Source organism: Elgaria multicarinata, chromosome 10, assembly GCF_023053635.1.
Source record: "Elgaria multicarinata webbii isolate HBS135686 ecotype San Diego chromosome 10, rElgMul1.1.pri, whole genome shotgun sequence".
Classification (NCBI taxonomy): Eukaryota; Metazoa; Chordata; class Lepidosauria; order Squamata; family Anguidae; genus Elgaria; species Elgaria multicarinata.
The window spans coordinates 49,069,589-49,093,668 of record NC_086180.1 but is presented as its reverse complement, the minus strand read 5'-3'; the positions used below and the strand labels follow the sequence as shown (position 1 = coordinate 49,093,668).

Sequence of the window (24,080 nt, the reverse complement as noted above, 5' to 3'; positions counted from 1 at the left end):
TACACCTTTATACAAAGACTGTAAAATAGAAATTCATAGCACAATAGGTTTTTCTAAGTACTCTTAATAACTTTTTTAAAAGGAGTGATAATAAAAATGCAAATGTACTTAATTTTTTATTAGTTCTATATAACAATACGTTAACTGTGCACTCTTATATATGCATTTACATATGTGTGCATATATTGCAATGTTGCTGATGATAAATGGGCAAAAACCATTAGCGGTGTATTCAAATTTCATAAAGATACTAATTCATTATTAAGAAATAGGTTTGCAGCCATATTTGCAGGTAATACTAACGGACCATGAAGTAAAAACTCCACGTAAAATATCAGTTTCATTCAGCAAACTGTATATTAAAACTGCTCGCTGACAAACCGCTCTTGGGATTTTTATAACTAATAGATAATATCAACAAAACATCACAAAATATAAGTACCACTTTGGTTGTAATACTGTTATGCATAGCCTGTAAGCATAAGTTTTTAGAATTGTGGTTGAAAAGTTTTTTCCTACTCCATATCATTACACATTTTTGATATAAATTGAATAGACCCGATAACAATACTGTGTAAACATCAAAACAATAATTCTCTTAACAGCAGTTAACTTAGAATACACTTGAATTAATTAAATAATCTTATGTCAACTTTATCTGATTTAAATTTTTATTTTCTATTCTACCTGTCTCATGCCTTCAAACATTTTGTTTTAGTGGAGTTCTGGTTGCAAACTTTTTAATTATCCACATCGAAAACAAATTTTAAAGGTGTGCATATTATTGGATCCAGACTATGCTAAGTCCCATTGAAATAAATGGGACAAATGAGTCATCACCTCTCTTAAGCATCGTTGATTTCAGTGGGAAGAAATGTAGAGTGGATCCAACCAATTAACAATATTAAACATCCACCTTTCATTTTTATCTTTAAAATCTGAAGGTTTAGGCATGAATCTTAAAATCCCATGAGTGTAACTTCAGTTTCAGAATACTCCTGCTGGTTGAATGTGGGGAGGGAATTTTCACCAATTCCCCTTTTCCTCTGCAGTCCCATATGCCTTTTGAAAATCTACTCCAGGGGGTTGGGAGATGCTCCAGAGCAGCATGGCCGTTCTCAGGGGATGGAGGAAACCATTAAAAATAATCTCCCCTCTCCCATCTACCAGCAGGAGGTTCCATTGGATCAGAGGCCTTAGCTAGACCTAAGGATTATCCTAGGCAAATGGAGGGGTCGTCCCTGCCTGCTCCTGGGATCCCCTGTGTGTCATTCACTGAAGGGCAACTCAGGATACAAACCATAGTATTCACAATATAATTGAATGGTGTATAAAAATACATGTGTTACACGTTACTACTATTGTATTGTCTTTTGGGTTCAAGCATGGATAAAATTCTCTATTGATATTCCTAAATGTATTCTGAAGGTATGCACTCAGGTTGTGCATATACTGCGTATTGATTTTCGTATGTTTTCTATCTATAATTTGCCATAGATTTAATTTTTTTCAGCTCTTAATGCAGCTTTTAAAGTTCTCTGGGAGGCTGGAATTCCTTCTGCTTGATTTTATTTATTCTTTATTGGGGCTTGCTTTTCTTCTAGCACTTTCTCTGTTGATGTGAGAGCTAAACCATTTGCAAGACACAGGCAACTGGAAACATTTTAATGGGGTTAGTGGTGGCCTGTTACATATGTTGGCTTTGATATTTTCTTGCTCTGAATGCAATTAAAAACAACATCAAGGTGTTCACTGAAATTATGGTTTCCATGGGCCTGTCAAAAATTACTGCATTGCCATTCATTTGCTGCTGCTATTGGTTCTGGCTTGTTTTAATTGGGTCTTCCTTCTCTTGTCCTGTCCTTTCTTTCCTATCTCCTTTGCCTTTTCTTTTTTCCCATGTGGTTGGGGTCTTGTTGTGCCCACTCAACAGTATCTCCTCCTGCAGAGTCCATTGATGTTCACAGACCAAGCTCAGCAAGACGTCATTATGGTCCTAAAATTTCCATCCAACTCCCCTGTAACACATGTAGCAGCCAACACCCAGCCTGGTTTGGCAAATCCTGCTGTAATTACTGTCACTGCTAACCGACTGTTTGCTGTGAATAAGTGGCACAATCTTCCTGGTAAGTCTGAAAATATTAGCAATTAAAGACATAATCAGCATGTTGGGGTGTGTTTAGTATGTAGGCATGTGCATGACCTATGCTTGCTTGTTTGCCTATAATGGGTTGGATCCTTAAAATCAAAAGTGGAGTTCCCCTAGGAGTGTGGGACTTTGCACCCCCTTTTTCTCATTGTGCCTCCAGAAAAGCCATTCCTGAGGATGGAAGCACCCTTGCATGGTACTGCAGCTGGGGAGAACTGGTAAAAATCAGGGACACCCTTCTCATGTGAATGGTAGTACCTTCCATGTACACGAGGAGCTCTTTGGATCCAACCCAATATGATTATCTTCAGAATGCCTAACTTGAGCTACATTTTCTTGTAATTGATCGCTTATATTTCAGGTTCTGTAAAATAGCAATTTCGGAAAGGTATTTTGAAATATTCTTGTCATTAGAAATAATTCTTCAGCAATGTCATTAAGGAATGCTAAAGAAAACACAGCCATGATGTAAGAACTCTGCAAGATACATGCCTTGTTCTTTAGAATAAATAGCCCTTAAAGCTCAAGGTCTAGCTGCCAAGTGACTGAGAAATATGACCTGATGCAATCTTGGCTTTAAGGTCTTTTGTAACAAGTTTTATCAAAAAATTAGTTGGCCTATAAGGACAACATGGAACACTTTACTTTTTAAGAATTTCTGAAAACAAATCTAGGGGCAGTATTTGCACCCTGAATCCTAATTGCAGAAAAGGATAGCAGAAAGGTTATCCAATGGCTTGTATCATCCTTGGTTCCTTCTGTCCGTTTTAATCTGAATATGGAGTTTCAAAGAACAGTCTTCCGACCGCCTGACTTCAAGACAGCTCTATATAAAGAGCAAAGATCTCTTTTAAGATACTTTGTTTGATCCCTTTGTTTCTACATCCCTTTCTAGCAAAGGTTTTCCACCAGTTTACTGATGATTATGGTTGAATGCAAATGTCCACACACAAATGGGTCACTTACTATGATGAGCATGTACTAGCTTTGATAAGCTGGTTGCCTCCAAAACCCTTTCAGAGGTGAAGGCAATTCTACCACACACTCATACTCAATCATCAGTCTGGCACAACCAGGAAGTGGAATAGTTCTTGGGCAAGATACCATTTCTTAAATGGTGGTCTGCATGCATCCCATATCTCTTGCTGCTTTCTGCCAGCCTGCTCTCTGGAGCAGTCTGTTCATTAAACCTTCTTCTCTTCACAACATTTCCTGAAACAACACAATGTCCACAGTTTTGTGCTGCCTGCTACCCATTAATCCTACACTATCCTTTTTCATTTTTTATCAAACGTTGCACTCTCCCTTCTTCCTTAATGTCAGATCATAAACTCACAATGCAGAGATCTTTTCGATCAGTGTTCAGTGCTTGTTATACAATTCTTACTAGGTTTTGGTGCTAAATTTTAAAAAAAGCTATTACAAAGAATGCAATGATAGTGTAGCATGCTAACACAGGCTTTACATAGATAAGTGCAGTTGTACATCTACTTTATACTGCTAACTTCTCCTCTTGAGCTTTTTACAACCAAAAATAGCATTACGTCCATATAGGCTAGAAACTTACATTGTGTCGTCATTAATTCAGATTTTACTGAAGCAAGTCTTCTGAATTCCATAAGAAATGTGTAATCATTCCAGCAATACTGGTTTTATAATAAGCATATGCTTTGCAAAGTACATGTGAAAATGTGAGATATTGCACATATGATTTTTATTATGTTAGTTTCCATTTCCGGAAGCTCTCATTGACATTTTGAAGTGAAGGCTCTGGGAAAAAAGTAATGTGTTTAGCATCAGCAAAACAAAAATGTTTCAGGTACAAAAATTGTTCATATGTCTACATAAAACACTGCAGTCCAGAAATGTATGCAGTGTTTAGATGATGGATGAAATATTTAATACTGCATGATCTAGAAATTCTTTTCTCGCTATCATAAAAACAATATTTAAAAACTTTAACAAGTCCTTTGTGCTGCGCTGTTCAAAGTATTTGCTGGGGAGAGAATAATATTTCCCATAGTCAGCAGATGGTTGTCACATTTTGTTTTCAGTGCTCTTTACCACTTAATTTTGTTTTGTTGCAACATGAGAGGCTGCCGGTCAAGCATCTGCTATAGCTTATGGGCCAGAGCTGGAGCCTCTGATGATGGCACACATTGAGAATAGCAATATTCTAAAATAAATGTAATAAGCAATCCTTGAAAGCACCTGGCTTTTTTTGTGTTTTGTTGATGGTGTTCAATAAATGGAAGAAACTTCTATTGTTCCTGTGGAACAATGGTGCATCGTATTTGATTTATAGAATATTCTGTTGTTTTAGTGCCTGAAAATAACCCAATTTTAACATCTTTTCTCGTACATTCCAGCTCATCAAGGTGCCGTACAGGACCAGCCATACCAGCTGCCAGTGGAAATCGATCCTCTCATAGGTCTGTCACTTCCTTCTCTCTTTGCGATTCATTAAGCTCTGTATGGTGGCCCTGAAGTGTAGATTACGGTTGTTTTTCACTTGCTGGTTGCTGGGAATGGAATTTTCCTGATAAACCATTTGCATGCAAATTGGAATGCAATGAGCTGTGGCTATGCTGGTATTTCATCAACTCCCCCTCATTGGTTTGCCTAATTTGAACAGGCCTAGGACGTGTGTCAGTGAAAATTAATATGGATGCCGTAATAATGTGTGATTGAGAATGCGCATGAAGTACTGTCAGGATAATATTGGGTCTTTTCATCACTCAGACTTGTTGATGAGCAAGAGCGAGGCATGTTATGATGAATTGGTGCACCAGTAATGCAGTGGAGCTCCTTTGCTGAGGAAATTTTCATAATAACAGTGGGATTCTTAACACCACCGTGTTGCGAAAAATAAAACTGTGGTGCCAGAATTTCATCATTAAGGGAGATCAATCCTTTCTTCACAGGCCTGCTGCTCAGGCTGAGGGAATTAATGTGTAATTGCGGAGCAGTTCCAAAGTTGAAATATATTGCTCAGGCCTTTTTAGTGTTAAGGTATTAGTATTCGTTTTTCCAGGGTATGGCAGACTTCAGAATCAGGGAAGCAGGAAGATTGTTTCTCAGCTAGATGAATCTTTATAATACATTCTATTTGCAAGTAGCTTATTATGGTGGTGCTTCTTGTATTGCCAAGAAAAAAGGTGGGCTAGTTTCTTTGTAAATCTTTTATTTTTAGGCATTTGTGGTATGGCCATCATAATTCAAAACAAACATCCGTATTGGTGTGTATCACAATGTTGGAAGGCATTATTCAGAAGATATAAAATTTGCTCTTCTTATATTTTAACTTTACAAGAGCGCAAAAAAAAAATTAGTTTCATAATCCTTTCAAAATTCATCTATACCTCAATTTTTCATAGCAACCTTTTATGAGCCCTTTACTTCCTAAATGTGAATGAAGCATTATACATACTTTTAAGGACCAAAGCACTTCTACAAAATATTTTATATGATTATTTCATGTTAGTCAGGGAGTACATGAATATCAGTTTAACTACCATAGCAGAATGAATAATTTCTTTATGAGATTATTGGCAACTGATTTTTAGTATATTCATAGGTAAAGGAACCATGTGGCTATTGCAGTTATGTTCCCTTTTAAACTTTTAAGGCTTGGGTCTATGAAATTTCTTGCTATAGTCTTTAATAAAGTTCTTAGCTATACCTCAGAGTTAGGGAATATTATATTAACTATAAAAACTTTAATCACTGCCCCCCCACCCCTTTTGTATCAGGGGTCCCAATCATTTTGGGTCAGTGGGCACATTTTGAATTTTAAGGGTGCCATTGATGCTCTCACAAAATGGCTGCCATGGGAGGGTTTGCCCATTCATAGAATGGCTGCCATGGTGGGCATGGCAGATCACAAAATGCTAATTTCCCAGAAGGCAAATTTGTGGGACTGAAAGAAAAGTGACTTTGCCAAGAACTTAAGTACAAGGCAGAAGTGAGGTCTGAGCTCCAAAGCACACACCTTTTGAATCCCAAATACTGGAGGGCAGCACTTTGCTTTGCAACTTGCCACCTTCCCAGCTGAATACATTAATTAAAAAAAATCTGAAGAAATAAAATCAGGAGGACCAGGGAGCATGGGAGGTACCAAGAGAGATGTCTACAGGGGCATTGGTGGCCACTGGCCATTAACTTACCAGGTGGCAAGCAACGTTCTTCCAGCCTTAGACATCTATAAGCAATATAGAGATAATACTGTCCCACCTTAGAGAATTGTAAAGATTGCCACAAGCTAATGTACATGAAATACTTTGAATGCTCTAATACACAGTAGCTTGAATCCAAAGCCATAGCATAGCGCAGCACAGTGTTGTAGAAAAGCCTCTTCTGGTCACAGATAAGCAAGAAGAAGAAATTTGCTGATAAAAATGCTCTAACTCTAGCAAAAATTAGAGTGATGCTGAAAAAAAAGACCAGTTCAAACCCTATTGATACACATTATTGATTTTAAACAGTATGGTCATTCACACATAGAACCTTCAAGCATGATCATTTTAATACTAGTACAATAACTTCAGTGATGTTGACTTTATTTGGAAACATGTATATGAACACTTCACTGTGGTGCATAGAATGTTAAATCCCATTGGGAAGTGCGCAGATCTAAATACAGCCCAATATCACTGACGTTATACTGTGGGTGGTATTAACTCTTGCAAGCGAGAGTGTCTTCAACCAATGCCTCCGATTATAATCAGTGATATAACAAGATTGATAATCATAGCAATGCATATCTACTAGAGTAATAACTCTCCAGTTTTATTCTACTGGATTAGCATGCATTATAGATGAATTCGAAAATGCTACTGATGGTATCTGTGTGTGTAGGCACTGACTTATAGAATTTACTTCGCAACATAAAATGGGCAAATTGTAGCAAAACAGTGGGGAAGAAATGGAAGACAACCCCCCCCAAAAACAACAACAACAGCAGCACTAATTGATTTAAGTATATGCACATCAGTTTTGCGAGAAATTATAACTCCATTTCCAACTCTACTAAATTATTATTATTTTCTCTTTTATCTCTGCCCTCCCTCACCTTCTAGCCGGAAATACGGGTATGCACAAGAGGCAAATCACTGATCTTCTAGACCAAAGTATTCAGGTCCACTCCCAGTGTTTTGTCATCACTTCGGATAATCGCTACATCCTGGTCTGTGGATTTTGGGACAAAAGTTTCCGAGTGTACTCTACCGATACAGGTATATTACCTATTCCAGTGTAATACTAGGTTTTTTTCTAAGATTTTGCTGATGATTTTGTTTTCCTTCACAACACACTATCTTCAGGTTGTTTTTTTTTAAAAAAGTGTGTGTTTTGGACAACACAAGGGTGGCTACAGATTTTACAGCAAATAAGTTTAGGAGCAAGCATGAATTTATTTATTTATTTATTAAATTTTTAAAAAGAAGAAGTGAGAATAGGCATCCACATGCGTCCTCTAAGTTCCTTATATAAGGAAAGCACTTCACAAATATTTCAGCTCCTATGATGTACACCTGGTCGGAAACCGTGAACTGGGGAACTGCAATGAGGAGGGAGGGCTCCGTTCCACTAGCGTCTTGTGTTCTGCCAGCAGACGGACACAGTTTGATTCAGTCCTTTGTTTTCCAAAGGCCACCTTACCTCCACCAACTACTTTTCCATGTTGCATTCTTAAAACATAAACCTATTATTTCTTTTCTGGCACTTTTACTACTAGCCGGAAGGCCTATCCAGTGAAATTTTAGAATGTTAGGTTGTTTTAAGGATGTTTTAAAGATGTTTTAATCATGTATGGTATGTTTTTAATCAGTTTTTAATGTGTATTTTATGTCATGTTTTTATACTGTTTGTTTTATACTTTGAATGGTTTTAGTTTTTGTGAACCGCCCAGGGAGCTTCGGCAGTTGGGTGGTATAAAAATGCAAATAATAATAATAATAATAATAATAATAATAATAATAATAATAATAATAGCCTCCATGCTGTTGGCATTCATGGTTCCTCATATACATGCTTAGGAATTCCTTCTTTTTATATGTAATTTGTCTAAAAAATAATAATTTAAAAATAAATTATTTTTTCTTTAGAGTTAGGAGTTATAACATGCATAGAATAACATCAGTCCTTGAAGTCTGATGTATCCCTGACCATGTGCTTTGGGCTGTAGTCATGGCATCTACCCATTTTTCAAGGGAATATTAATCTTTGGGAATCTGAGTTTAGGATAAGGGATGCACAAAGGTCTTCCTTCTGCCTCTGCAACCTTTGTCTTCCTTGCTTTCTATCTTTCCTGTTCCACCCACCCATTAGTAGATGAAAGAATTTCAGAAATAAAGACATTTTTTTTTTAAAAAAAATGGATTGTAGTAAATTATTGAAAATGTTTGAGAAATTGCTTTATCCAATCTGAAGAGACAATAATTTACAAGGCAATAAACAAATATGTTGTGGAACATGAAGAAGAAATGTATACTTAAAAGCAGGCTAAAAGAAGTTTAGCAAGAGTGGAAGAATCATAGCGTAACAATGAAAATATTTATTTATTATTTATTAATTTATTTATTAATATTTATTATTATTTATTAATTACATTTCTATACCGCCCAATAGCTGGAGCAATATATGTTGGTTACATTTTTTGTGCAGGTATTTCTGAAGGTACAATATTTAGCCTGGTCTACACAAGTACCAGAAGTCTATTTCAGATTGTAGGTGGGAAATACTATTTTAACATTGTTCCATGTAGAAAATGTCTTGCAATTTTTTTGTAAAAAGAAAGAACAAAAGAGAAAGGCTCAAACCTAGTGCATCTGTGAGAGAGGTTCTAGTCCAGCCAGTTCCCAATTTTGCTATTTTTCTACTGGCTTGAAGACTTTTTAAAATCATGGTGCATTAAAAATGTTATTGTCCATCTATGTCTGAAGTGTTACCTTTTGTTGTACCACCTTATCCCTTATAGTTTCTGCTTCATGTGTAGTCCAGGCCTTGAAGAGAGAGATGAGACTAAAAGCATACTGGAACATAGTAATCTGGGACATAAAGATGTTGCTATTAAATGTGCCCTAGGCCTAGGACATGTGTTTAATAACTCACAAAATGTGCTATTTGAGACACATGTCTCACTTGCACTCTACTGCCTAAATAAGGGGGCGGGAGTGTAAAGTTGAATCACTTTGTTCTTTCCATATGAATCCATTATTAATATTAAGCGTATGTGTGTTGTAAAACCAAATATATCTTTTCCTATGGTTTTATTGACCCATTTAAAGGAATGCAGTCTTGTGTATACTGAACACTGCCTGACTGCCTTCCTTAAAACAGAACTTATTCAGAGTTTTTTTTTCTTTCATGTATTTTTTGTTAGCAAATGGTTATGTTGAACATTATATTGAACGTTCAGCAAACTTTATCACACTAAGTACAAATGTATTGTGCTACCAAATTTGGACTGAGAGTAGCATGAGTGGAACATTGCTTGCAAAGAATTACCTGCCCAGTTCTCACTAATTCTCCCCTCCCACTGCAGTCCTCACGGGCCCCCAGGAACAGTGAGAGAAAGGGGCAGAAAGTCCTGTCGCACCAATGATAATTCTGTTGCAATATTCTCAAAGCGCGCTCAAGACATTTTGCTGCCTGAGGAGGAGCCGCGAATCTCCCCTCCCACATCCTCTGAAGTCAAGTCTCCTTCTGCCCATGAGGCAGAAAATCCAACAAGCATCTTTCCCCATCCCTGGCAGTAAAAATATAATAATAACAACAAATTAAACAGCTAACAATTTCATACCTATTCATGACACCCAAAATTTGCAGCCTGATGCAGCCTCTTCACTCTCTCTGATTGCTGAGCTGACCCTATGGGTTGGAGCGAGACTTCCATTCAGCGGAGTTCCATTGCTTTTAGAGGATGGGAGGGTGAAGAGGTGCTTTCCCCTCTATTCCCCCTTCCCTTTCCAGCCCCCTCCAAAGCCGTTCCAGAGGTTGGAGGGTCCCTCCAGAACAGTGTGGGAGGGGGTAAGGAAGGATCTGAGAAAATTGCTGGCCTGCCTCCTTCCTCCAGCAAGAAACCTCCCATGGATTCTGGTTCCCTACATGAACAAAAGAGGGGAAAGTCTGGATGCTATCCAATGTATCTATTTCACTCTGCTGGAAAAATAACAACGTCCTGTGACATTCCAGTTAAGACAAAGTATGGCTTTACCTTATCAGAGGTATGCATTTAAACAGTCAATAGAAGTGCTCTAGTTAAGGGTAATATAACTGATTCATAAGCAGTTAAAGAATATAATAGAAGGTCAACTCGGTTTTGTTTTTCTCTCACACACTATCTCCTCAATTTGTTTTTAATATGCAAAGAATATTTGCATATTAATATTTTTTCCTGAGTTGTTGCAAGGGGTGTGTGTATGTGTGTGGAGATGTACTGAACAAGAGAAGATGATGTGATCTGTAATAGGTAATGGCAAGCCATCACAAGTGTTGAATTCAATTCTATTTTAGCACTTACGCAAAAAGAACCTTTTACTTATTAGATTTCCTTGAGGGTTGGGGGGGTGAGTGGGTTGTAACAGGAAATACCTTGAACATAAATCATGCTTTCTGAGTATAGCTAGTACAGCAGAGCCACAATAAAACCGTCTTGCAGTGGTGGATATTATTTGCAGACAGCTCTTTAGATTCAGTAGTGCTAAGGCTTGTGTCTGATTTTTTTTATTTTTTGTAGTATAGCTGTCAAATAAAACATTAACTAGAAAATTTGTTCTGTCAAAAAAAAAAGGATATCCTAGTGCGTAGGGTGGTAATTGATATTATGGTGTAAAGAGCTGGACTAGTATTAAAGCAAAAAAGTTGAAGCACTCTTATGAGATTACAAAAAAAAGGTAATTGAAAAAACAGAGGTGGAGGAGGCAGTTCTGATGGCTGAACAAGACTGAATGATTCCTATAGCCCCACACCTGTTGGGGAAGTGCCATAGCTCAGAGGTAGTGGACATGCAGAAGGTCCAGTCCAGTCTCTGGCATCTCCACACCGGGCTTGAAAAGATCCCTGTCTGAAATTCTGGACAGCAACTGGCAGTCAGTGTAGAATCTACTGAGTTAGTTAGGCCAATGATTTGACTCGGTATAAGGTGGAAGGGCCTGTAGGTGTGCGGATGCATCCTATGTATGTTGGCTGATGGGTGAAGCTTAGGGCTGAGTGACTAAGCAGAGGCTTGTCCAGGGCCGAACCAGGACACGTTTCCTGAGACAAAGGACAAGATGGCACCCTCTCCCTTGTACAAAAGCCAGCTGGGCAGCTGGCTTACATGGGAAGTACACAGCAAGTTGCATGGCACACAGGGCTGTCCTCTAACACCCTGCTGCTGCCTCCCAGCATCTGCTGCCTGAGGCAACTGCTTCACTCGGCTGAATGGTAGGGCCAGCCCTGGGCTTGTTGCTTGGCTGTGGCAGGTAGGTATGAGCATATTTAGTTGCCTTCAGGTTGGTGAGCATTCAGAGGCCCCTTTATGATGATAGAAAATGCTTGAGGTTTCCCGCTCAGGGTTTTGAGACCCACTAGGGAGGTATGGATTGCCTTTGAGGCTCATTTACCTCACCCACTCAAGAGTTTTTGCTGCTCCAGGAAGTGGTGACATGAGAAGGCCTCCCAACACCTGCATGGTGTAGTCCTGTGGGTGGTGATCTCTTAGACGCAACTCTGCAGGGGTAGGATAGCTCGCCCAATGCACTGACAGGCTAGTTGCTTGTATGGATTAGTAACCTGCACTGCTTCCCCTTTGCAAAGTTTTATAAATAAATGTGGCTCAAGTTTATACCAATTTATATCTGTGTCTTGTCCCTTTCACTCACAGATGCAAAATTAGCACTTGTGAAGTTGCCAACCAAGTTTTGGATAATATTTGTTTTGTTGGACTGAACCTAAAAGCAGAGCCTAACTGAGATGGTAACCGCATGGGTTCACACATCTTCACTAAATAAACTAATAGTGTAGTAACAGTGTGTGTTAATTAAGAAATAAAAATTACAGAGCCTTGTGGCACCTTAAATTTATTGCAGCATAAGTTTTTTCTGTGTGTGTGGCCTAGGGTTTACAAAAAGTATGTGTACTTTGAACTCACTGAAGCTGAGCAAATGATCTGCAATGTATTTCATGATCCAGATCTAGGGAGACGTGTGGATAGGTACAGCTCAGCTTTCTACTACAGTTCTTGAATTGCACTCACTGGTGTAACACTGAAAGCATTTTAAAAAGAATTCCCCAAGTCTGAAAGTTATGCAATGGAAAGGGATGCAGTTTGTGAATGACAGTGAAAGCTCCAACTGTACCCACCTGAAAGTGTCTTTCGGAAGAAGCACTGCAGTTTGTCTGATCTCTGTTGTCTAAGAACCTGTAGAATGTGTTTCTGTGTGCAGCACGGTTCCTCTTACAGGCCAAGGCACTTTTAATATATTTGATACTCTGTAGTAACAGCTTTTTACTTATATCTTATGTATCAAGTTCATACCAATGCAAGTTTAAAAAAAAGACGAATCTCTGCATATTTATAATTAATCTACAAGTAGTAATCTACAAGAATTAAAATAATAATTTTGGAGAAGAATGCCTCCATTGGAACACTGTTGTTCTTCAATGGGATGGCTAATCTGACATGGTACATTGCTCTCTTTGTTTTATTATTTTAAATGTTGATATTGATGGGTGTTCTAAAATTATTGTTAGCGTATTTGTATGCCACTTTGGAACATTTTTATATTTTGAAAGGCTACTTAGAAATCTTAGAAAATAAATAAATAAACAATTTGAGTTTCAGTAAGTCTTTTATACTAAGGTTGGCCAGCAGGATAAATTTCAATTAATAGAAGATTTTGTTTCTACTAGTTTTAACCTCTAAAAGAAAATATGTCTAAAAAATATCAAGAGTGCATGTAGAGGAGAGAGGGACTACAAACTAAAGTGCTTTTCCTTCAGAAAATTCCGCGTTTCACCCCCAGCATTTTGAGTTAGCTGTTTTCAGCTAGCAGGATTGGGAAAGATCTCCACCTAAGACCTTGGGCAGCTGTGGGCATTTGCAGTAGGCAACGGCTCCCTGCGCTCTGACGACCAATCAGTGACTCAGTATGAGGCAGCTGTTCGTGTTTATACACATTATGCAGTGTGGACTGTTCTAGATCTATATTTACTTTTTGATCATATATTTGCTATGGGCTGTTTTGTATATTCCAGGGAAACTGATACAAGTCGTGTTCGGACACTGGGATGTTGTCACCTGCCTTGCACGCTCTGAATCCTACATTGGAGGAAATTGTTACATTCTCTCAGGGTCTCGCGATGCAACAATGCTGCTGTGGTACTGGAATGGAAAAAACAATTGCATTGGTGATAACCCAAATGGTAAGGGAGTTCTTTGTTGTTACTGGCTTTTTCTGTAAGTGACAGACCCACTGCCTGTGGTATTCAGGCACCGATAGGCCTAAATAATTGTTGGACTGTGGCATGATATCTGTGAACTTGCAGTGTGGGTGGCAGTCTTCCTAGATTCTAGGCACTGTATTCAGTACTTCCTGAGTGCCCTTGCTGCAGGGTGCTCTAAGTGAAGTATTTATCTCTGGAAATGACTCTGCTTCTATGGATACTTATGTCCTTCACATCTGTCAACCACAAAGATGTCCTTCTGTCACAGAACAGGCCAAAAAGATAAATTAGTCTAAATTACTTGGACCAACAAGATTTTAATTGCTATATTTGAACAGCCTTTTGGGCTGGGCAAATATTCAAATTGTATATACGTTTTATTCTTAATGTAGGGATAATTGTAAAATATTTCCATACCTAAGAGCAAATGCTAGTCAAACAAAATCCCTTGGGCCATTTCCCCCCCCCCCAAAGAGCACATTATGTTCTTCTATTCTTCTACACATGTTGTGCCTTGTCTAATTCCTGGTCACCTCTCCAATATGGCATGGAGAAGAAGGTGAGAGGTCTCTTTTGCTCCCTTACATGTAAACCTAATGTTTATCTCCCAAGGGATGGACAAAGAGACAGAGGGAAGGAAATCTGTGTACGTGTGTGCTTCATTATGTGTATGGGTAATGGTGGTTGTGTGGTAGTATGCAAGAGTGGGTTTATGTTAGTGAATGTATGTGGCCGAATGAGTGCCTCTGTGAAGATGATTCTCAGAGGGGGATACCAATTGCTGCTGAAACAAACATACTCAAGTAAGGTCTTTCCTAGTTAAAATGGAGCTGCTTAGATGATATTTGTCACTATGTTGTCCTCCCAGTAACCAGCGCTATGGAAATGGCTACCAGAGAAACAAGCATAGAGACCAACATAAATCCCAGATATATCACTCATGTATTTCTTTCTTCTGTGCAAAACCTTTTTGAGGTGTGGATGAAAATACACCTTATTTTAACTGGACCCTTTAAATGGAATGTTGATAATAAATTCTAAAATAAATAAAGTATATAAGTAGCAGTAAGTATACAATTTTGGTGTATTTAGGACTCATTGATAACTTTTAATACCTTGGATATGCAGTGCTTCATTGTTTTGATATTAGTTTCTTTTTGGGGCTTAATTCGATTTCTTTTAGTTAAATTCTGAAGCTTAATAAACAAAAATCACACAACAGGGCAAAGTTGAAACACTATTAACCTCTTTGTGTTGAATATATGAAGTGCCACAAGCTCAGGACAAAATATTACATATTTGTACCCTTGTTTGATGAGGTATGATTGAAAATTACATTTAACAAATTATTTCAGCATTGTTTTATAGGCTTACAGTTGTTTGCTCTTTAAGAGATGTTTTGAGCTCTGATGGGTAAATAAAAATTAAATTTATTGAACTAAATCTGGATTTGGGGTCATTCATAATGAAATGAATGATCTTAAGGATTGGCAAGTTCTCTAAAAGCAAAATAGACTAAATTTATAGGGAAAGATTTATCTTCTAGCTTTCATAGGGTAGCCAAATTGCTCTGAAAAGTAGGTTGATTGTATTAACTTTAAACAATCAGTGTGATACTATCTTAGATATGTGTTTCTTCTGTTCTGTAAGTTAACCAATGATATTTCCTCAGTATGAGCAAACTGGTCTTCTCCCACATCAAAGCATTCTGATTTATTTATTTTTAAAAAATTAATTACATGAAAATTATGTCTAATTTTAGCACTGTTTCATGGAAGCCTTTAGCAAGTATCCTTTGTTTAAGGTCTGCAGTCCTGTTTTCAAAAATGTTTTTTTGCTGTCAATAATCAAGCATCCTAGAGTGACATCTACTGGTGGTGACTTGAAATTCTGTAATATAGTCCTTGCCATAGGAAACTTAGTGGTGACAATTTTGCTCATGAAGTTGAAAAATCAAAGTCCCATGGCTGGCATTGTATCTCAGAGCAGTCAGATATCCCAATAATGTTTCACACTTTGAGCATAATACTTTGTCAAAATGTTCACCTGGAAAGTGTATCCACCTTGATGAATCGCTTGGCTTCAGCAAGAGCCAGATGGAAAAATTAGAATCCGTTTAAGAGACAGATTTACCTCAAATGATCAGTTAACATCATGCAACAACTTATAATGAAACACAACCATGTTGCCTCTTGGTTATTCAGTTTAGTGGTCATGTAAGAGGTGCACATGTTAGGGGGGTGCATTTATGTGCCTCTCAGACGGCACATCTCGTGTTCCTTTTATTATAGCTGCAGCAGGTCTAGTTGTAATGTCTAGTTAGGCCCCGAAACAAAGAACAATACGCCGACAATGTCTAAATGTTAATCCTCCAGCTGAACACCAGTACTTTTAACACTGAACTTTGCCACTGTCCAAAGTTCTCTCCTCCTTGTACTTTACCATGGGAAATAGGTGTCAGCAGCTCCAGTTTTCAGTGTGTTTCCAAGCCCAAGTTAAAGTGTTGGTTTTGACCTTTTCACCCATAACAACCTGTGTGCACTTTAAGTTCAGAAAGAGAAACTATTCTCACTTGCCCACCTATATAGGGCAGTTAGGTCAGTGAGTACACGAGAGGGGGCCTTTTCTGCAGTGTCCCCATACCTCTGGAATAAGTTGCCATCAGGAGTTTGCCAGGCCCCATCATTGCAGGCTTTTAAGAAATCCCTAAAGACTTACTTGTTTACTCTAACCTTCCCCGATTGTGTTTTTATTGGACTAGGTTAAAGCTACAATTGGGTTGTAAGTTCTGTCTGTTTTATGCTGGTATTCGTTGTTTTGTGGAACTTTTGATAGTTTTATTATCACATCTGTGGTTTTTTATTATGGATTTTATTACATGCTTTGTTGTTGTTGTTATATGCTGCTTGGGAGGGCTTCTGCCCTGAAAGCTAGCCTATAAATGTTTTAAATAAAAAAATAGTATTTGGCTAAAAAGAGGCCAAGAACATGTATTATGTTGAACTGGTTGTATCTAATATGCCTTCATTTCATAACATGGTGAAAATAATGTAGATTAACACATGGGTTTTCCATACATCTTCCAGACATTCCTGGCAATGGAAGGCAGTGGCATGGAAATACATAGAAGACGATACATGTAGCAAGCCAATGTACACAATGCTGTAATGTGGAAGAACTGCCACATATAAGTTATTCAACCAATTCCAGTATAGTAGTTATAACATGTGGGCTGGCCTTAATTTCTGTGTGTAATATTTTATATGATGTCCAATAAATTTGTGCTAATTTATACTAGTTTGAAAAATGAGTGAATGGAGAAAGAGAGAGTGGGAGAAGGGAAGCATACATGACAAATTATACAGCATTGAATAATTAGACTAAATCATTAGCACGAAGAGCAGGGTTCCTTGACTTTGAATTTCTTTAATTTGGGGGTAGCAGTGACCCTTGTTTTTGTATTGTGTACTAAGGTAGATTCTGAACTTGAATGGAGAGCCCATTTCATATTCACTGTGAAAAGCACCTACCCAGCTTCCATCTCTTTGTATAATTAATGCATTCTCACATTTGTAGTTATGTTTCATACTTGTGTATAACCCTTAGTAAAAAGTGCACCTGGAATTTGCATCTGCCCCTGTTGAATCACTTGGAGTGAACAGGCAGGTGGGAAAGCACCCCCAAATGCAGTCACAACTACCTATAATGGGAGTTTGTTCAATAGCGAACCAGCATACTAGTTGTGTTTTAAATTAGATGGAGATCAACTTTTCAGTGCTGCTGTGTTCAAACTTAGGTGTCACTGAAATGATACACATGAAATTCTCCAGAAGGACCAGGATGGTTTAGTGCTCCATGATGTAATGCAGGCCTTCATGTTATAGGAAAAACAAGGCTCTGTTTACTGCTTTTAGGCAAAGGTAGATGTTGTAAAAGGAATAATATTCATATGGTAGATGAATAAAAGTATAATGTATACCATATGCGTAGCGCTGGAGTAATAGGTTTACTATATAACATTTATATACATTATTAGATACTCCACTCAAGCTAGAGTTTCCCATGTAATTATTGGTATGGAATAACAAGATAGAATTAAGGATGTATCCTTCATCTCCATAGATGCGCTTTCATTTTCTGTAAATTATTTGGTCAGCGCTCTGCTTTCAGTGAGCAAATAAACTAAACTTCATAGTACTTTCCTTGATTAATTTCTCTTAAATTAGCATGTCAAGTCCTAAAGTAATAACAGAATGCCAGAAGATTGCTCTCTATAATGTGAAATGGAATATAATGAGTATTCCAGCTAATGTAAATGTTAATGCTGGCCATGTTAATTTGACTGAAAGTAACTTTAATCCATATTGTGAGTCTTAAATATACAGGTTTAGGTACTACTTTAGATTATTTTTAGCCTCAGAAACATTAAAGGCCTCCAGAAAAATTAAATGCATTATACTTTAATTATTACTTTGTATTAGCTAGTATGTATTTGCCATTTGTTTTCACAAATCCTTTTAGTTCCAATGTACAACTTTAAAGGCAGCAGTTTAAAAGCAAGAACCATTGTGAAAACCCATAAACATTGCTTCAATACTTTAATATCGTTAGGTATTAAAGTACTGATGCACCTTTTATGGTCTTATGCCCTAGTTTTTCTTTGTGAATTCATTCACACATACCTTTTAAGCAGGGTTTTGTGTTGTTGTTTTTTTAAAAAAGTATTCAGCTAACCACTTTGCAGAGTACTATATCTGTTATTTTTATAAGTATATTTTATTTATGCATATTGTAAAGTATAATAACAATTCCAGTCTTAGTGTTCTTGAACCAACTATATAATTTTACATTTTTATAGATTTAGAAGTTAGTCTTCTTAGTACACATGTTTTCAGTTCCTAACCAAATTAAAAATACTCAATTCTTTCTAAACATTTAGGACACAGTTCTTGGTTGCACGAATGTAGCATGTGCAGACTGATCCCAATGGAGCAGCAGTTCTCAAGATGTTTGCTTTTTGTGGACCACTTGAAAATTGCTAGGGCTGTCGGTGGATCACTTTGTATATTTTTTTTGTTCTGCAATCTTAACTCATAAGAACATAAGACAAACCATGCTTGAACTGATCAAGGGTCCATCAAGTCCAGCACTCTGTTCAGTCAGTGGCAAACCAGCTGCCGGCCAGGAACACACAAGCAGGACATGGGTGCAACAGCACCCTCCTGCCCATGGCTTACTGCCTCTGATACTATATATTCATAATTTTGTAACATTTTTCTTTATTGCTGGTACTATTGTTAAATCCAGTGCTGTATTAGGACAACCACTGGTCCTAGATCAGGGCCTGCTTAGCTAGCTCTGGGCAAAATGGCCCAAATCTCCATCATAAGAAATAAATAAAGTAGAGGATTCAATACAGGAATATGAGACACAGACCACTCATGCCCTGTAACTGTTTTGGTATGCTTTCTGCATATATCCCTGTTGTGCGCCATGCAGAAGAATGGCAGGAATTCCTCCACATGTGGTTATTGTGCCAGTGTAGAGCAGGATTATCCTCATATCTAAATATTCTCCTCTGCCTCTTGGACACTTTTTTTTTTGGCATTACAAGGTTTTTTCCCGGTTTTGGTGATTTAAGTTAATCAAAAGATTTAAACCCCCTTTTGTTTAACCTACCGTTATACAATACTGTTTATAGCAGCAAATAAAAATTAAATAAATAAATAAAAATATAGTAGGGTTGTTTAATGTAATTATAATTTTATGTTGAGAAAATTGTGTAATTGTTTTTGCAGTGCTGAAGAACTATATGGAGTCTCCACCTGCAAAACAACAAGCTGATTCTTTATTGTTCAGCTCAGTCTCTTACATAACTTAGCTTTAAGGAATAAAGAAAGTCTAGTTATACTTGCTTTAGGACACAATAGCTTTTAAAAGAAGAACTGTTTGGTTTGTAGATCAAATATAAGCTGGAAGGTAATGCTCATAGTTGTTTGCTGGATGGACTGAATTTGATAAAATATGCATACCAGTTTTTACTTGAGTTGCTGCTCAGTTTCAGATCTCCAGATTCTCTTTTTCAATATGAGTCTCAAGTTTTTTAAAAAACGAAGCAGCAATAGCACAGTTTTTCATAATGAAGCAAGGAATAGATTTTCCTGAATATTTAAAACTGGAAGAAATTTTGGAATGCCTATTTTTATAGGAGCTGTTTCCAACTAATTTACCCCTCTTCTTCTTCTTCTTCTTCTTCTTCTTCTTCTTCTTCTTCTTCTTCTTCTTCTTCTTCTTCTTCTAATTACCACAACCTTATATGAATCACGCAGTGTTCTTTTACCTTTTGGAATTTGAATTCTGTACTTTAAAATATGCTTTTATCTTGTAAGAATTATAACTTATGCAAACGGTTAGGAAGAGGAAAAAGTACTCTACAGAACTGATTCATTATTTTATGTTAGGTAACTCTTGAGGTAAAATACTTTCTCTGTTTTGTATGATTCAGTAGTTACATTCTTTGTTGTAATGTGAATGTTAAATATCAAGTTCAAGTTTTAAGTAGCTTAATAATGAGCTTGGAACAGTACCAAATATAGCATTGCACAAGGTAGATCTGTGACGGTTGCATTTTAGATATTAGTACAGGATTTGGGCTATCTTTAATTTCATTTGACTTGTTCATCTTTCTTTAAGGATTCCCATAAAGATGTACTCAACATTCTTTACAGGCCTTCCTTAAAGCTTGGATCAGTGATCGTAAACCTGCTTAAGGGACAAAGCTTTGGCTTTCTTTGAAGTCACTTTCCCGGGATTTCAAAGAAGAAGCCAGTCCCCCAGAAACAGTTTTAAAAAGTTTGAAATGGTGCCCCTTAAACCAGCAGCAAAGTGAAATTTTCCTTTTGCTTTTCTGAAAACCATGACAATCTTCTGAAGTAATAAGAAATCTCTTCTGCTCTGCAATCAGCTTCTGAGCTGATCCCATTATTTGAAAAGATCGGGAGCATGAAGACCCCTAAATGCTTAACATTTTTATCAAAGGAGTCCATCTGACTTTTCAAAGGACTCATGTTCCATAAGGCTACATTGGTGGGGAGGGAGGGAGGCAGAACCTTCAGTGAGAGAAATCGCATAACCATTTAAACATCCCATTAGCAAATCAATGTAGTTAGCTAATGTTTTAATGATGATAAAATTATCCAGAGTTCATTTCAGTAATGTCTTTTGCATTACATTGATTACATACTTTTAAAGATAAAAATATAAAAGGAAAATATATAACATATGTTACATATAGTATATGAGTTTGGGAATTGTGTCTAATATTATTTTTTAAAAATCCATATTTGATTGCTTTTTTCCTTTAAATATTCCACATTTTGAATATTTGATGTTACATCATCATTTAACATGTGCCTTCTAAACCCATCCAACAAGCCCTCATGTGTGAGTTGGATCATTCTCTCTCATATTATCCAGGCTTAGAATGTCAGAAGACTGTGCATTTTTCTGGATGAGCCCATTATTGCTTCTCCCTTTATGAACATGTGCTCCTGGTCATTTCTTTGTAATGTGAGCCCTAAATACTTTCAGAATGCAATGCTCTTTGAACGGCCTAAATGGAGCTCATGCCAATAATGCAATTAAAGTTGACTGTAGGAGTTTGGGGGTCCTTGGCCAAGTGAGCCCCATTGATCTGGAAGCGGTAGGGCATGCAGACGCAGAATTGTCTTGGGTGCAGTGTGCTAAATGAAAACGGCAGCACTACTGCAATGCCAAACTCTTTACTGGCCTTGAGCCCACATTGAATGCCCAAACTTACTTTGCAACTCTATATTTACAGTGCACCTTATTTGACTTATTTTGTCAAATATATAAGAAATAGGTGATGTGAGCAGTAGCCTTAATTTGCAATATGTGCAGACTGTCATTCTCCATGTGAATTAGAATGATATTGAAACAGTGTGAGTGTGTTGCCTATCTGGCCCTGTTGTAAATTGCTTTCAAAATTATTAACTATGTTATCATTTGGGATGGTTGAATCTCTCAATTTTGGTTTATCTCAGTATTTCCAGTCTAAAATGTGTTTCTTTCCATTTCTGCATCAGTTTGTGTTTTTTTAACTCACAACTTGTATGCAGTTGTGCCTCATATATGCATTTTGCAAACAATTTTCCTCGATATGCATTTTTGGGCATACTTTCTCATAACATACACATATTTGTACGCATCATTATTAATGGAGGGCTCTATCACAAAATTTGGAGAAGTGTGAATACCAAAGGAGAACCGGGTTTCAATTCACGTATTGGTTTAGGAAGTACAAATTAGATCGTTTCAGATTAGAAATGTGAACCAAACGAATTCCTCCCCCATCTGTAGTGTCTCTGCATAGCTGCTAAAAACTACTTAAGTCATAGGTTCAACACACAAGCACCCGCCTCCCACCAGAGCATGAGTGTTGTCAAAACTGACTATGCATGGAAGCAATAGGACACAAAATAAAACTGAACTAAATAATTTTGGATATGTATCAGTAAAACTCCAACAGTTGTACCAGGTTTAAGGAAGGCTTTCTGTTCAAATCATGCACGTTTATGTCTGTGTACTTAAAATTTTGTTTTAACCCCCCTCCCATTAAGTTGTCTCCTATATAGGAAAGGTCTGTGTATGCAGCTTATCCCTTAAAGTGTAGCGAGTGATCACACTCACCTAAGTAGTACCTGGTAAACATAAGGAGATGCAGGATTCCTACTCTTTTGCTTTTACTGTGATTTCCTCCTGCTCCTCTGGAGCTGCCTGCCATACTTCCTGGATTTATGTGTATTTTGCCAAACCTTCCACGAAATAAAACCTTTTAAAAAATGTATAGCTGCTATTTTAAAATGCTGTAGTCTGAAGTTTCCTTTTTATTTATGTTTTTGGTGGGGTGGGGGAATTTAATTTGTTTAGCATACAGTGAAATAAAAATATAATTTGAAGTCGGAGATTGCGTTTCTTGTATTAAAATTAACAGGAATCCTGGCATGGTATCAGGCAGCCTCCTGTGTTCTTAAATTAAACTTAAATTTCAGAGGGAAAATGATGATGCAAATGCTTTCAATGACATAAGAATGTACTTACCAAAACCTATTCCACAAATCTATAACACGTTTTATTACTAATAAATGGTTCTTACCTGGAATAATTGGATTGTAATTGTAAAAAAAGAAGTAAAAAATAAAATTGTGCTATCAGTAGAACATTGGCTGTTATACTGTCATTAGTTGAAATTCTGTTGAAAGATCAATCGTGCTCACACACTACGCATGCGCAAGGTACTCACTTGTTGAAGTAAGAATGGAACTGCACTGCTGGCTCTGGCCCTTGACATCCATGTGTCTGTAATGTTACTCTTACCCATGAGCAACTGCTCATGTATATGTGATCCTTTACAGACACTTACACTCAACACACAGATGTTTGGAGTGGGTGGATGGGCAGGCAGCCAAGGCACATGATGTCAAGGCAGGGACAGCAGTCCAGCCACAACCATATTTCGTGAATGCCCTACATGTGTAAGTAGATCTAAAGAGGGACTTTAATGTGAATTAATGTAAGTCTTACCTTCAAGCTAGTGGCTGTGATTTTGAAACTTCAAAAAGGCCAAAGTGAAATGCAGCCAATAAAACATGAAGACAATATAATTTAAAAGGCTAGATTAAGGGCACAGTCCTATCTGGATAGTCACCAGCCTCTGAAATTGGAGACTGCCAACTATCCTATGCAGGGTGGCTGCAGCATGGAGGGGATCCTCTCCTCCATGTTCTGGCTGCCCTGCAGTTTTGGCTGTCTAAGTGGTTTTGGGGTGATGGAGGAGCCTGGAGAACTGAAAGGAAGTTATGTAAAGCATCTTCCACAGTCTCATCCCCTCCCCTCCCCCAGAACTGCCCCCCTTTTGCCCTTCGTGTGCTCTGTTTCTGAGCGGGGAGACATGGCCAGTGCAGTGTGAACCACGTCAGCTACAAGAGGGTGGGGTAGTGGGCAGGGACAGTGGTTTTTGGGCTCCCAGGTTGGAGACTTGGTTCCAAACCTGGTTCCCAGAAACTGGACAATAGTAAAACTCTAGAACATTAAAACAGCTACATAATTTAATGATATGTGACTGAGGAATCTTTTGTTTTGTTTCCCCCCCCCCCCCCCTTGAAGGTGAATCTGCCACTCCCCGAGCCATCTTGACGGGACATGATTATGAGATTACCTGTGCTGCAATTTGTGCTGAACTTGGCCTGGTAATAAGTGGTTCTAAAGGTATGTTTTGCTACAGCCTTTTCTAAAACTTGGGGTTGGAAATATATATTTTTTAATGCTGAAGATCAATATTCTTTAGAATATGTAAAATTTATACTTTTTTTTAAAAGAAACCCTTTTTTTCAGCAATTTTTGAAAAGTTACATTTTGTTATCCCTAAATACCAGTGATTAGCAAAAACATCAAAAATGTAAAATTCTTCCACTTCACCACGACT

General features: G+C 37.6%; 1 protein-coding gene across 3 annotated transcripts in view; it reads left to right on the top strand.

The window, feature by feature from the left end:
- Positions 1 to 24,080, top strand: part of LRBA (LPS responsive beige-like anchor protein) — a 424,729-nt gene that overhangs the window by 390,152 nt on the left and 10,497 nt on the right. For 2 of the 3 annotated variants that reach the window (XM_063136108.1, XM_063136107.1), the window contains exons 50-54: positions 1,934 to 2,126; positions 4,519 to 4,581; positions 7,228 to 7,383; positions 13,388 to 13,555; positions 23,762 to 23,863. In XM_063136108.1, the coding sequence (XP_062992178.1) occupies positions 1,934 to 2,126; positions 4,519 to 4,581; positions 7,228 to 7,383; positions 13,388 to 13,555; positions 23,762 to 23,863 (682 nt within the window). The remainder of the gene's footprint in view (positions 1 to 1,933; positions 2,127 to 4,518; positions 4,582 to 7,227; positions 7,384 to 13,387; positions 13,556 to 23,761; positions 23,864 to 24,080) is intronic. The other variant, XM_063136109.1, reaches the window with a different exon arrangement.